The sequence below is a fragment of the Myodes glareolus genome, chromosome 2 (assembly GCF_982192425.1).
Source record: "Myodes glareolus chromosome 2, mMyoGla1.1, whole genome shotgun sequence".
NCBI classification, from domain to species: domain Eukaryota; kingdom Metazoa; phylum Chordata; class Mammalia; order Rodentia; family Cricetidae; genus Myodes; species Myodes glareolus.
The window spans coordinates 83,389,121-83,401,339 of NC_142027.1; the positions used below are offsets into that span (position 1 = coordinate 83,389,121).

The window sequence follows — 12,219 nt, forward strand, 5'->3', positions numbered from 1 at the left end:
AATTGATGAACTCCAGGTTCAGTTTGAAAGCCTGTCTCAAAAAACATGGTGGAGAGTGATTTAGAAAAATTCCTACTGTAGGTCTATGATCTATAACCCCCCATACACATACCACTGTGGTTGATGAGAAGGTGTCTCTTTTTCCTCATAGTCTAAACACTAACTATTCACCTTATTGGGCAGAGCCACATCGATCTCCTCCTGAAGCTTCTTCTGCATATCAGGGTGAGTGGCCAGTAAATACAGGGTGAAGGCAAGTGTGCTGCTTGTGGTTTCATAGCCAGCAAAAATAAACATAATTGACTGGGCCAGCATCTCTATGTCAGATAGAGCTGAAAGTAAGAAAACATTTCAGAAAGTTGGGTAGGATGTACCAACATAAAAAAAGATGACAGGAAAATCAAATGATGTTCCTGTTTCCCTAGAGAGAAATATGGAGAAGCCACTCAGTCACTCTGTGACTGTTATCACCCTGACATCCATGTGACAGCCAGAGAACAAAAAGATTGATTGAGCCAGGATGTCCCATGGTTTATGCTATGTTCATAAACCATCACCATCAGTGCACAACTTTAAGAAATGTAATTTACTATTTTTAGGATTTATTTTTATTTACTTATAATTGTGTGTATAGGGGTTCTGTGTATGGAGGGGTGTCCATGGAATCCAGAAGAGGGTATTTGATCCCCTAGAGATAAAGTTTTAGAAGGTTGTGAACTTTCAGAGGTAGGTCCTGGGTACTGAACTTTAGTCCTCCATTAGAGCTTAAGATTTTTAATTTTTATTTGTTTGTTTATGTGAACTCACATGTGTACAAGTGCCCGGGGAGAAAGGAAGATGGCTTTGGAGCCCACGAGCTGGAGTTACAGGCAGTTGTAAACCTTTTGCCATTAGTGCTGTGACTCTTTTGTTGGTAAAGTTTTTCCAATTTAGTGTAAATACTTGCTACTAAATTGAAACTGGAATATAAACCCACAATCAGCGGATATTTTAAAAATTGATATCTGTTTCAGCAATCAAAATTGAAACAGAAGGGCTGAGGATATGTAGCTCCATAGGTGGAGAGCAAACATGGCATGCATAAAGTCATGGGTTGAATCTCCATCACTGAATAAACTAAGCATGATAATATAGAAGTTAAAAGGTCATCCTCAGGCACACCCTGAATGTGGGGACAGCCTGGGCTAAATGAGACCCTGTTTCAAAAGGAGGAGGAGAAAGGATAGATCAATTTGAAGTTAGCTGATCATGTGAAAGGGCTTCATGTGGATAAACTGGAGAGAATTCAAACACAAAATGCATGATGACTTTGAAAAGCAAATTTGGGGATCTAAAAGATCATATTGCTATACACAAACAATTGTATGTATTAGAAATAACAAAATAAGTAAAAGTGGAAGACTCCCTTTACATTAGCTACTTATAAACATATGTAGAATAAAGTCTATAATTTAGCAACCTTGATAGTAATGATGCTTTTAAATTAAAACTTAAACATAAATGAGAGGCTAGAGAAATGACTCAATAGGTAAGAGAATTTGCTTCACGAGCATGAGGACCTGAGTTTGAACCCTCACAGTGCTCATGTCAAAAATCAAATGTGGTAATAAAACCATGTAAACCCAACTCTTAGATCATAGGGACCTGCTGACTGCCAGACTGGCTACAGGTTTAATGAGAGACTTAGTCTGGAAATAGACAAAGTTTGGTGATGTGGGAGAATTGTCTGTATTCTGTCAATCATGTATTTTAATAAAAGGCTGATTGGCCAGGCAGAAAGTATAGGCGGGTCAACCAGACAGGAAGTAGAGGCGGGGCAATGAGAATAGGATAAGGCTAGGGAGGAGACAGCTCCCTGAGCCACTCTGTGCAGACCACTGAAGAGGCAGCATGTAACTTGCCCAGCTGAGAAAGGTACAGAACCATGTGGCTAATGCAGATAAGGATAATGGGGTAACATAAGTTATAAGGACTAACAAGAAGCCTGACCTAATGGGCCAATCAGTTTATAACCTTATGGAGTTCTGTGTGATTGATTTTCTCTGGGACTTGCCGGCTGTAGGGTACTGGGCAGGAACAGAACCCCAACAAGCCGGCCCTCATGTTACAGTTTGATTGAGGAAAACACTTGGTGACTTCTTCAGGAATCCATACACACATAGAGGTATACACATGTAAACACACTCAGGCACACACATGCATATGCTACCTTAAGAAGATAAAAATATAAAAGTAATTTTAAGTGTTTAAAAGAATGAAGAGAACCAGTGTATTTGTACAAGCAGGCTTTCCCAAGAGTCCACTTATTTAACACATAAACGTAAATCTTTACTAGAGATTCATGTAGAGAACACATGTATACAAGGAGCTCCAGAAAGTATAAGTACCATTTGGGTACATGCCTCCTGACTGGATGTTTAGACTCAAATGTCTAGGCAGAGCTCCCAGTTAGTATGCTAGGAAAGACAGAAATAGCACCTGTGTAGACCTAGGTGACACACAGAGACCATTAAAGACTTCCATTATGGCTACCCTTTATGGTTGGAACAAACTGGTGTCCATGTGCTTCTAGAAAATTCCATGTATATAATAGCCAGGTCCTTTCAGTAACCCAACAGATGTATTCTTCTGCTAAACAACCTTCCCACACATTTTCTGAGCAACCTGACTACTCCCCAAGGGCTTCCTTGTTCATAGACCAGGGAGTCCTTGGTTACCTTTATGAGACTCTTTGTCTTTGAAATTGATATGAGAGTTCATCATCAGCTGAAGAAAATCCACTCGGTACTGAAAGAAAAAGAGAAGTTGAAAAAAAATAGAAGGTCAATGGTGAGGTCAGAGGTCAGAGGTGGATCAGAAGTGCAAAAGCTTGACCTTCTTTCTGATAATGTAGCTCCCTTAAATTCATAAACATGGTTAGTGTTGCTTGAGTTATCATAGAACAAAAGCACCAGTGGTTAAGCCAGGAAGCAATCCAGTTACCCTATCAACCACTTTTACAATAAATTACAACAGATACAATTTTAAACAATAACAGTGACTTTTTTTTTGAAAATTTTTTTGAACGAGCCAGGCAGTGGTGGTGCACGCCTTTAATCCCAGCACTTGGGCGGCAGAGGCAGGCAGATCTCTGTGAGTTCAAGACTAGGCTGGTCTACAAGAGCTAGTTACAGGACAGGCTCCAAAGCTACAGAGAAACCCTGTCTTAAACCCCGACACACAAAAAAAGGAGAAAGAAAGAAAATCTTTTTGAAGGAGGTGAAAATAGTATTTCCCTTGTTTTAATCACTTTTATCTTTTCTCAGAAAATTTCATAGATGTATACAATGAGATATGGTCATATTCATTCCACCATTTCCTCTATTCAATTCCTTCTAGATCTCTTGTAACATTTCTTCCTCCAGACTTCATGACCTCTTCCTTTTAATAATCCATTGAGTTCAAATGATGCTGCCCATATGTGCCATATCTGCTGGTGTATGGGAAACCTACCTCTTTTTTCTTACTGAAAAAAGAGGTAAAATTTGGAGAGATCGTCTCTCATCTAAAGTGGAGATTTTGTGGTCTTGATGTTGCACAGGTTTTGTCCCTTGCCATTTTTTTTAATTTCAATCCTTATGCAGTGCACTCTTGGTTTCATTCCTATTATTAAGAGTTAGTTCTAATCTTATTTTCAGTATTTTTTAAAATTTTAACTTCTCTCACAGAAATAGAAATATTCTTTTTCTCTCTCTAAATCTAGTCATCTTTATCTACCTTTAGTGATAGATGAAGAGAAACACACAGTTCACATATTCACAGCCCAACATGTTATCAAACCCTGGACCTCTCATGAAAAAATTCACCTTCTGCTTAGTATTTAGGCGATTTTCCTTCATTCTTTCCACAAAGTTTTTAAAAAATGCTATTGAATCCTTAGAGAACACAGAGATATTTAACCTCTCATATATTGGAATGAGGACTGGAAAGAGTGCTGAAAAAGAAAGATAAAAAACAAGTTTTAGTGGAGATGCAAGTTTCATTTGGAGAAATAACAAAGCAATCCAAAGAATAAGTCACCAGGGTCTTAACCAACCAAAGTCTCTCTGTGACCTTGCTCATACTGGATCACCATCATAATGCTTTTTCTGCACTTCTGCAATCAAAGGAACAAATCTGACTATTGGATTTAACTCTGCTCCTGTAGTTTGTGTGGATTCAAAATACAGACATGGCCATTGAGATAGTCCAACAGCTAAAGGGTCCTGCAGATGAGCCTAACATCCTGAATTTGAAAACTTACCATACGCTGTAGAAGGAGAGAATGAACTACTGTGAGTTGTGTTCTAATCTGCACCTTCCACAAAACACCAAAGCACATGTGCGCAACACAGACAATAAATCAATAAATTTCTTTTTAAACTAGTAAGTCAATCAATCAGTGAATAAATAAATAAATAAATAAATAAATAAATAAATAAATAAATAGTAAAGAAAGAATAGCCAAGATAGCATTTGTTTCTCAACTGGTGTGATATAAACAAAACAAGTACCAGAAAGGCTATTTGGAAAGTCAGAGGTTTGTGCATATTGACAATACACTCTTACTAAGTAACCAATAGGTCAAAGAACCCCAGAAGGATATGGGAAAAATTGTTGAGATGTAGTTTCATGGTTGAGTACTTTCCTAGCATGCATGAGATCTTGGAATCCACTCCAATCATCAAAAAAATGGAAAATGTCTTGAGTATGAACTGAAGATAAACCAAGATCATGAAGAGAAAAGGCACAGGGAGGCTTATGTTGTGGGATAATCTTTTTGTACACTGTGAAGATGTGTTTCTGTAAAGGACCTTCTGATTGATTTAACAAACAGCAGAATGGACAATAACTAGGCAGGAGAGAACAGGTAGGACTTGCAAGAAGAGAGAGGCACTTTGGGAAGAAGAGAGTTGTAATTCGCCAGACAGATTGGGCTAGGTAATAGGAATGGAGTGTCAGATGTACATAAGGAGTAAAGGTAATGAACCACATGATAGAACATTGATTAATAGAAATAGGTTAATTTAAGCTATAAGAGCTAGTGGAAGCCAGGTGGTGGTAGCACAGGCCTTTAATCCAAGCACTCTATGAGTTTGAGGCCAGCCTGGTCTACAAGAGCTAGGTTCAGGACAAGCACAAAAGCTACCAAGAAACCCTGACTTGAAAAAACAAACAAAAAATAGCTAGTTGGTAACAAGTTTGAACTAAGACCAAGCTTTTATAATTAATAAAAAAATCTCTGTGGCTTACAACCTGTATTTATAAAATTTCAAAAAACCAAACTTTACAGCATCAAGTTCAATTTTAAAACAACTAGCTCCAGGGCAGGAGAGATGTCTGATAAAATACTTTCCGTGCATGCACAAGACCTGAATTCAGTAACCAGAACTCTTGTAAAGGCAATCTCAAAGACAGGTGACCCAAACTCAGAAATAAAGGAAAATCACATGATCTCCCCTCACTTCCAGAGTCTAGCCTATAATAAATAGATGAAAATATGTGAACAGGTGTGAGTGTGGATATGGGATAATGCTCAAAAGGAGACCAGGAGAGGATGATATTAGGTGTTAAGGAAGGGTGGAATGTAGGTAAAAGGACACATGAGCTATGGATGAAAACATAATTGACAGATAAAGTATTAAACACTAAATGAAGCACCACTGCTAACTGCACCCAAAACATACACAAAAATACTACAGGGACTGGAGAGATGGCTCCGATGTTAACACTGGTGCTCTACAGAGGACCCAGGTTTGATTCCCAGAACCCAGTATGTCCAGGTAAAATACCCATACACATAAAATAAAAATAAATAAATCTTTAAAAAATGTTAAAGCAATTCAATTATGTAAGAGAGATGATCTAAAAGCAAAGACTAAGACATCTAGCTTAGTTTCTTAATTGCATTAGGACCAGGGAAATTTTAATCAAAACCACAGGTTCAGCCTGCAGCATGTTCACTAAGTGACAATGATAAAAGTCATGGGAGATCCAAGTGTTGAGTGAAACATAGAGAATCTGAAATTCTTCTGCATTTCAAGACATAGAAAATGCCATAGCAACTATAGAAAATGAATGCTCAGTTGTTTAATATGATAAAAATGGGGTTACTTTGTAACTCAGAAACAACAATTCTGAACATATAATCCCAAACAAAAAAAACAAATATTCAAATATAACCTTGTATGAAAATTCTCATAGCAACAAAATTCATAGCAAACACGTAAAACTAACTTCAGTCCATCAACTAAAATGAAATATTAATTGTTCATAGACATAGAAGACAGTAATGCTTACTTCCTTTAATAATGTGCTGAATGACAGAGGCCTGTCACAGAGATAACATAGTCTATGAGCCCATTGATAGGAAATAATCAGAATATGTAAATATAGAAAAAGTGAATTGGTGGTTGCTTAGGTAAAGGCTGTTTGAAGGATGATGGTGCAAGTGTGCAGCATGGCTAGAACAAAGTCCTCTGCAGTTGACATTGGTAACTGGCCATGTAGATCATCAGTCAATGCAAAGTCCTAAGTAGGCAAAGTGTTGGGAATAATTGATTGTTGAGTGCTGAACACTGCATGGAGTATCTGTATCAACACCCTTATCACTACAAGCTCAAGGAACATCATGAAATTAGATGTGGGAGTAAAGTAAGAGGCAGGGAGTAGTGACGTAACATGTCATATCCAGGATGAGGCATGGCCCACTTTTGAACTGACCACCTGCATGAGATTATGCCAATAATATTGGTCAACATCCTAGCAGGCAGAACTCTTTGGATTCAGTGGGTGACAAAAAAGTTGGGGGGACAAAGTTGAGTAAAAGATATCTTGGTGTTTGTAAGGCAAGTGGGAGGTGAGAGTTAGGGGTGGGTATAATCAAGACACTATCAAAGGCTAAATAAAATAATTCCAAATCAAAGCCAGGAATTGTGGCTTACACCTTTAATTTCAGTACTCAGGAGGCAAAAGTATGGAGATCATTGTGAGTTCAAGGCCAGCCTGGTCTATACAGCAACTTCCAGGACAGTTAGAGCTATAAAGAGAGACCTTGTCTAAAAGAAATATGAATATTGAAAACAAGTAGGGGAGTATATGTCATTGAATGCACTGAACCTATTGGATAGTGCCTTTAAGTACAATCTAACAAGATAGTAAATTACATGTTAGGTGAATTATATACCAATAAAGTTGCTACTTTCGATAAGTGTGGAAGAGAAGAAAGAGCTGACAAGCATGGTCACACATAAGATCAGTGGGTCAAAAGGCAGAAGAACCATCATACATACCTACTGACATGAGTAATGGCTTAAAAAAATCAAATCTTATTAAATTCTTGGTTTTTTCCACAAAAGGGTCCTTTGGGTTGTTGAGGGAATCAACATTCACACCAAATGTCGCACTCGTGATGACATCCATACTGTAGGCCCCAAACACTCTGAGGAGGTAAAGACATAGACATTTAACGCATGCAAGAAGAAGCCTGAAATAATTCATAATCTCAGCCAAGACAGCCTAAACCACCTCAGTATTGATCAAGCACCTTCCCATCCTACCCACTCTTTATCCTTGTGACCTTGATACTATCATCTTTCTTTCTCAGCTGTACATTTTGTCATCTACTGTCTAAAAGGGAAGAAGGAGCAGCTGGACATATAGGACACACAGAAGGATGACCCTTCTTCCCCTGCTGCCCTTCCTCTCCCAGAACCACAGTGAATGTCCCACTACTCACTCTTTCATGTTGAGAGGCTTGCCTTTCTCTGCCTCTTTTCTCAAGTATTTTACCAAAATATCTCCGTACTCTTCAATGATGAGGAACATCTAAGCACAAAACACAAAGGCATCCATGGTTGTTAGGTGTGGAGACTCAGGTCACACAAACATTTCAATTAATTGTCCTTTTAGTCACCTCTTTGAGTTTTCCAGGGGTGAAGGCTGGAGACAGCAAGGCTCGAATTCTCTTCCACTCCTCATCCTTAGATAAGTTGATGGATTTACTGATTATTCCCACTGGGCCAAATTTCTAGTGTCCAAAAAATACAAATATTGCTTTCTGAATTCCAGAACTGTCCATGGTTATAAAGTGTTAATTACACATTGGTGTTAGCAAGTAGTTGCTGACTGTGTAGTATGATCAGGTATCATGCTAGATGTAAGAAAAGTAAGAACTTTCTCACAACCTGTAAGAAATCAGGTGATAAACAAGCAGTGGTGGTGCACACCTTTAATCCCAGCACTCAGGAGGCAGAGGAAAGAGGATCTTTGTGAGTTCAAAACCAGCCTGATCTACAGAGTGATTTCCAGGACAGGTTTCAAAGCTACACAGAGAAATACTGCTTGAACCTGGCTCCACCCCCCCCCCCCCCAAAAAAAGTCAAGTGCTCACTAGGATGCCTGCTGAGCTTTTAAACTTTTTTATTCCAGGATACTTCTAAATCCAGATCTCTGTAATTGAAAAATTAGTTCCATGGGTGGGGTAGAAGATAGGAAATAGAAGATTCTCCATTGCTATGCATATGGCAAATGACTTAGGGATAGATAGAAAGCTAACATTGCATCATACAAGTTCTCCAGTCTGTATTTATAACATAAGCAATGTGAAAAAGGATGTCTTGATATGGTGTGTACACATGTATGTGTATGTATTTGTGTGTGTGTGTGTGTGTGTGTGTGTGTGTGTGTGGACTAGAATGATGGTGCAAATATTCATTTGGAGACCAGAGGTCTGACATCTTCCTCTGTAACCCTCTTCTGCATTTTTTGTGGCAGGTTCTAATTGAAACTAGAAGGTACTGGTTTGGCTAGAGAATCTAGTCAGCATGCCACTAGGATCTACCTGTTTCCAAATACTGTTCTGAAGCAACACATGCCTGCTGCCATGCTCAGCTTTTGTGTAGATTCTGGGGATGCAAACTTGGGTCCTTTACCCACTGAGTCATCTCCCTAGGCCAGAGATACTTAAAGGATTTGATGCTTGAGTTTTTCAAAATTTATTTTAGTACTGTATGTACGTATGTGTGGTATGTATGTATGTTGTATATGTGTATGCATGTATGTATGTGTGTATATTATGTGTGTATGACTGTATGCACATGTATGTTTAGTGCATTCATAGGTCAGAGGAGGGAGTTGGATCTTCAAAAGCAGGAGTTATAGGTGGTTGTGAGACACTGGATGCAGATATAGGCAAACAATTCCCCATCCTCTTTCAGAGCTTTCAGCCACTAAACCATCTCTGTATCCCCTGGTCTGTTTAGGTTGAGAGTTTGCTGTAAGTTTAGGGATAATGCTGTAGAAATCATTTTTCCCTAATTTTTTATCAGGTCAATGGACAACTCTGTATTATGAATGTTTGTCATCACACAAATCTAGATCTGTGATAAACCATACTGATCCACACAGACATAAGAAAGGACCCACAAAACAGGAAATATAGATGACCCTGCATGTATATTATTGTGGAAACCACATAAATCTATATTTATTTCATTTTTAAATTTAGTAAGTAGTCAAGAGGTGGCAATTCATGTACTTAATCCCATCACTCAAAAGGCAGAGTCAGGCAGATCTCTGTGAGTTCAAAGATCACCTGGTCTACAGTGTGAATTCCAGGGCAGTCAGGATTACACAGAGAAACCCTGTCTCTGAAAAACCAAAATAAACAACCAAAATAAATTCAATAAGAAAAATATACTGTTTTGGATTATTAAAAGGGGGAGGCTTGGGTGATAGTTCAACAGTTTAGGGTACTTGTTGATCTTCTGGAGAAGACAGGTTTAGTTCCAATCATTCATATCAGACCCCTCCAACTGCTTGGAACACCAGCTTCAGGGGATCCCATCCCTTTTCTGGACTCCATAGGAAACTACACACATATAGCATTCACTCATATACATATTCAATCACACACACACACACACACACACACACACACACACACATATATATATATATATATATATACATAACAAGAATAAATACTTAATTTTTTTTAAATTTAAAAACATTACCTACCCGTCGGTTTGTGAACACAGAATAACATTCCTTCACTAGTATATTCTTCATCATCTCTGTGTCTGTGATAGCTAACACAGGTGTCTGACCATCAAACAACCTGTGTGGGGAAAACAGCTGATTAAACGATCAGGTTATGAAGGGGGAACCCCAAATCCACACTTTGACTCCAATGTTACATGACTTTCACTCTGATTATACAACATGTTGTCACAAGAGTTCCCAGTCCAACTTAGAGAGTCTGACCACAGATCAATGAGTCTTTGTAAAGTGACAGATGAGGTCATACAATAAACAAGTCACTTAAAGACAAAAGAGTTCATAGTGGGAATCTAATAGAGTCATTGTATCTTGGATAAACATTTGAACAAAAAAGTTGTTTCTCACTGTAGGTAAGGCAATGGTAGAATGCATTAGTTTTTTATTGAAGGTTCCAAGACCTTGACGATATCATACTAGAGAACAGTGATTATTTTCTATGACTTTATAGAGCAGTTTTTCTGAAGGTTTTTTTTTAATCTGTTACATGACTGTAATCACAATACTATCCAGGCCCGCTTAGAGGCCTTGAGTTATTGGGTAATGCATACAGTGCACAATAAGTACTGAAGTTGCAGGGGTGTAATGATTTCTTTCAGAGAACATATAGAATATATTACAGGGGCTTTAATATGAAGAACTTGTTATACCACAAATACAACCTTTGTGCACAATAGGTAAATATGTTTATGAATACAGAAGCTTTGCCTGCTGCCAAGGAGCCTATAATTAAACTCTCTAGTGACTTTCCTCATTTGAATGTCATGCACAATACAAAAACCCATCATCAGCCCGGAGTCTTTCTGAAAAGCCATTGACAATGACACTGGGACTTGTTTCCTCTGAATATACTGGATTTTTGGGATCCAGTCTGTTTGGATACTCACATTCCTGGACCTGGAGGGAGGGGGGAGGAACTTGTTCGTCCCACAGGGCAGGAAACCCTGACTGCTCTTAGGGATGGAGAGGGAGGAGGAGAGGGAGTGGGGGGAGTGGGAGGGTGTTGGGAGGAGGGGCAGAAATGGAAACTTTTATAATTTAATAAAATTACTTTCTCATAAAAAAGAAAACTATGATTACTGTTAATATTTCAGTGAAATAAATACATACAAAGTCACTGAAAAACAACCATCATCAGCCTGCCTCCCCCAAGCCTGCCCTATTGTCTGTGAGATCCTTGGCCCAGGAACAGTTCTTGCGCCGGCACTGAGGCTTTCCACACAGAGAGGTGAGAGTCTACCCATCTGGCCAAGGCCCCCAGAAGGGAGTGCAAGGCACCTCCTGCTCTTTTTGCAGGAGCTCTTTGTTCCACACCACCCTGACCTTCCCTCAAGTTCATCCTTTTGTCTGCGGAATCCTTGGACTACCAGGTGTCCCTGTTCCTGTGCTGAAGAGATCAAATCAGACTGGTGAGTGTGTGCAATCCCTGGACAGACAGACAGGGAAGGGAGCACAGGGCCCCTCCAGCTCCTGCTGCAGGGACTTTTTTGCTTCACAGGACACTGCCTCCTCCAAGCCTGCCATATTGTCTGCAAGATATTTGGTCAAGGAACATTTCCTGCTCCTGCACTGAGGCTGTCTTCCAGAGGGGAACATTTCCTGCTCCTGCACTGAGGAAATCCACCCTGAGTGTCAGCCACAGAACAGATTGGACAAAGATGCCAAGACTCTCCTGGCTGCACTGGAAGGAAGAGATGGGAGGTGCCAATGCAAGAATTCCTCAAACAAGCTGAAAGGCAACATGACAACACCGGATTCCAGGGATCACAAAACAAGAAGACTTGAACACGCTATTCTAGAAGAAGTAGAAGAAATTGACTTTAAACGTAACATTATGAAAATAATAGAGGACCATACTTAAACAGGATTTTTAAAACTGCTTTAAAGAAACAGAGAAGACAAACAAAAGAGTAGAAGAAATGAATAAATCTCTCAAAGATATCCAAGAAAATCAAGAAAAAGTAATCAAACAGGTAATGCAAACAGTTTAAGATTTGAAAAAAGAAATGGGGGCAAAGAAGAAAGCACAAACTGAGGTAAGGTTGGATATGAAAAATCTGAGTAAAAAAACAGAAACTACGGAAACAAGTATAACCAACAGAATAAAAGAGACAGAAGAAAGATTCTCAGACACTGAAGATA

At 39.0% G+C, this 12,219-nt stretch overlaps 1 protein-coding gene across 5 annotated transcripts in view; it reads right to left on the reverse strand.

The window, feature by feature from the left end:
* The window catches only part of LOC125399842 (cytochrome P450 3A11-like), a 64,861-nt gene that overhangs the window by 37,311 nt on the left and 15,331 nt on the right, over positions 1-12,219 (reverse strand). For 4 of the 5 annotated variants that reach the window (XM_087902489.1, XM_048433441.3, XM_048433440.3 and 1 more), the window contains 7 exons: positions 10,039-10,138; positions 7,934-8,047; positions 7,757-7,845; positions 7,311-7,459; positions 3,846-3,973; positions 2,718-2,787; positions 172-332 (listed from right to left, as the gene is read on the reverse strand). In XM_087902489.1, coding sequence (XP_087758615.1) covers positions 172-332; positions 2,718-2,787; positions 3,846-3,973; positions 7,311-7,459; positions 7,757-7,845; positions 7,934-8,047; positions 10,039-10,138 — 811 coding nt within the window. The remainder of the gene's footprint in view (positions 1-171; positions 333-2,717; positions 2,788-3,845; positions 3,974-7,310; positions 7,460-7,756; positions 7,846-7,933; positions 8,048-10,038; positions 10,139-12,219) is intronic. The other variant, XM_085685302.2, reaches the window with a different exon arrangement.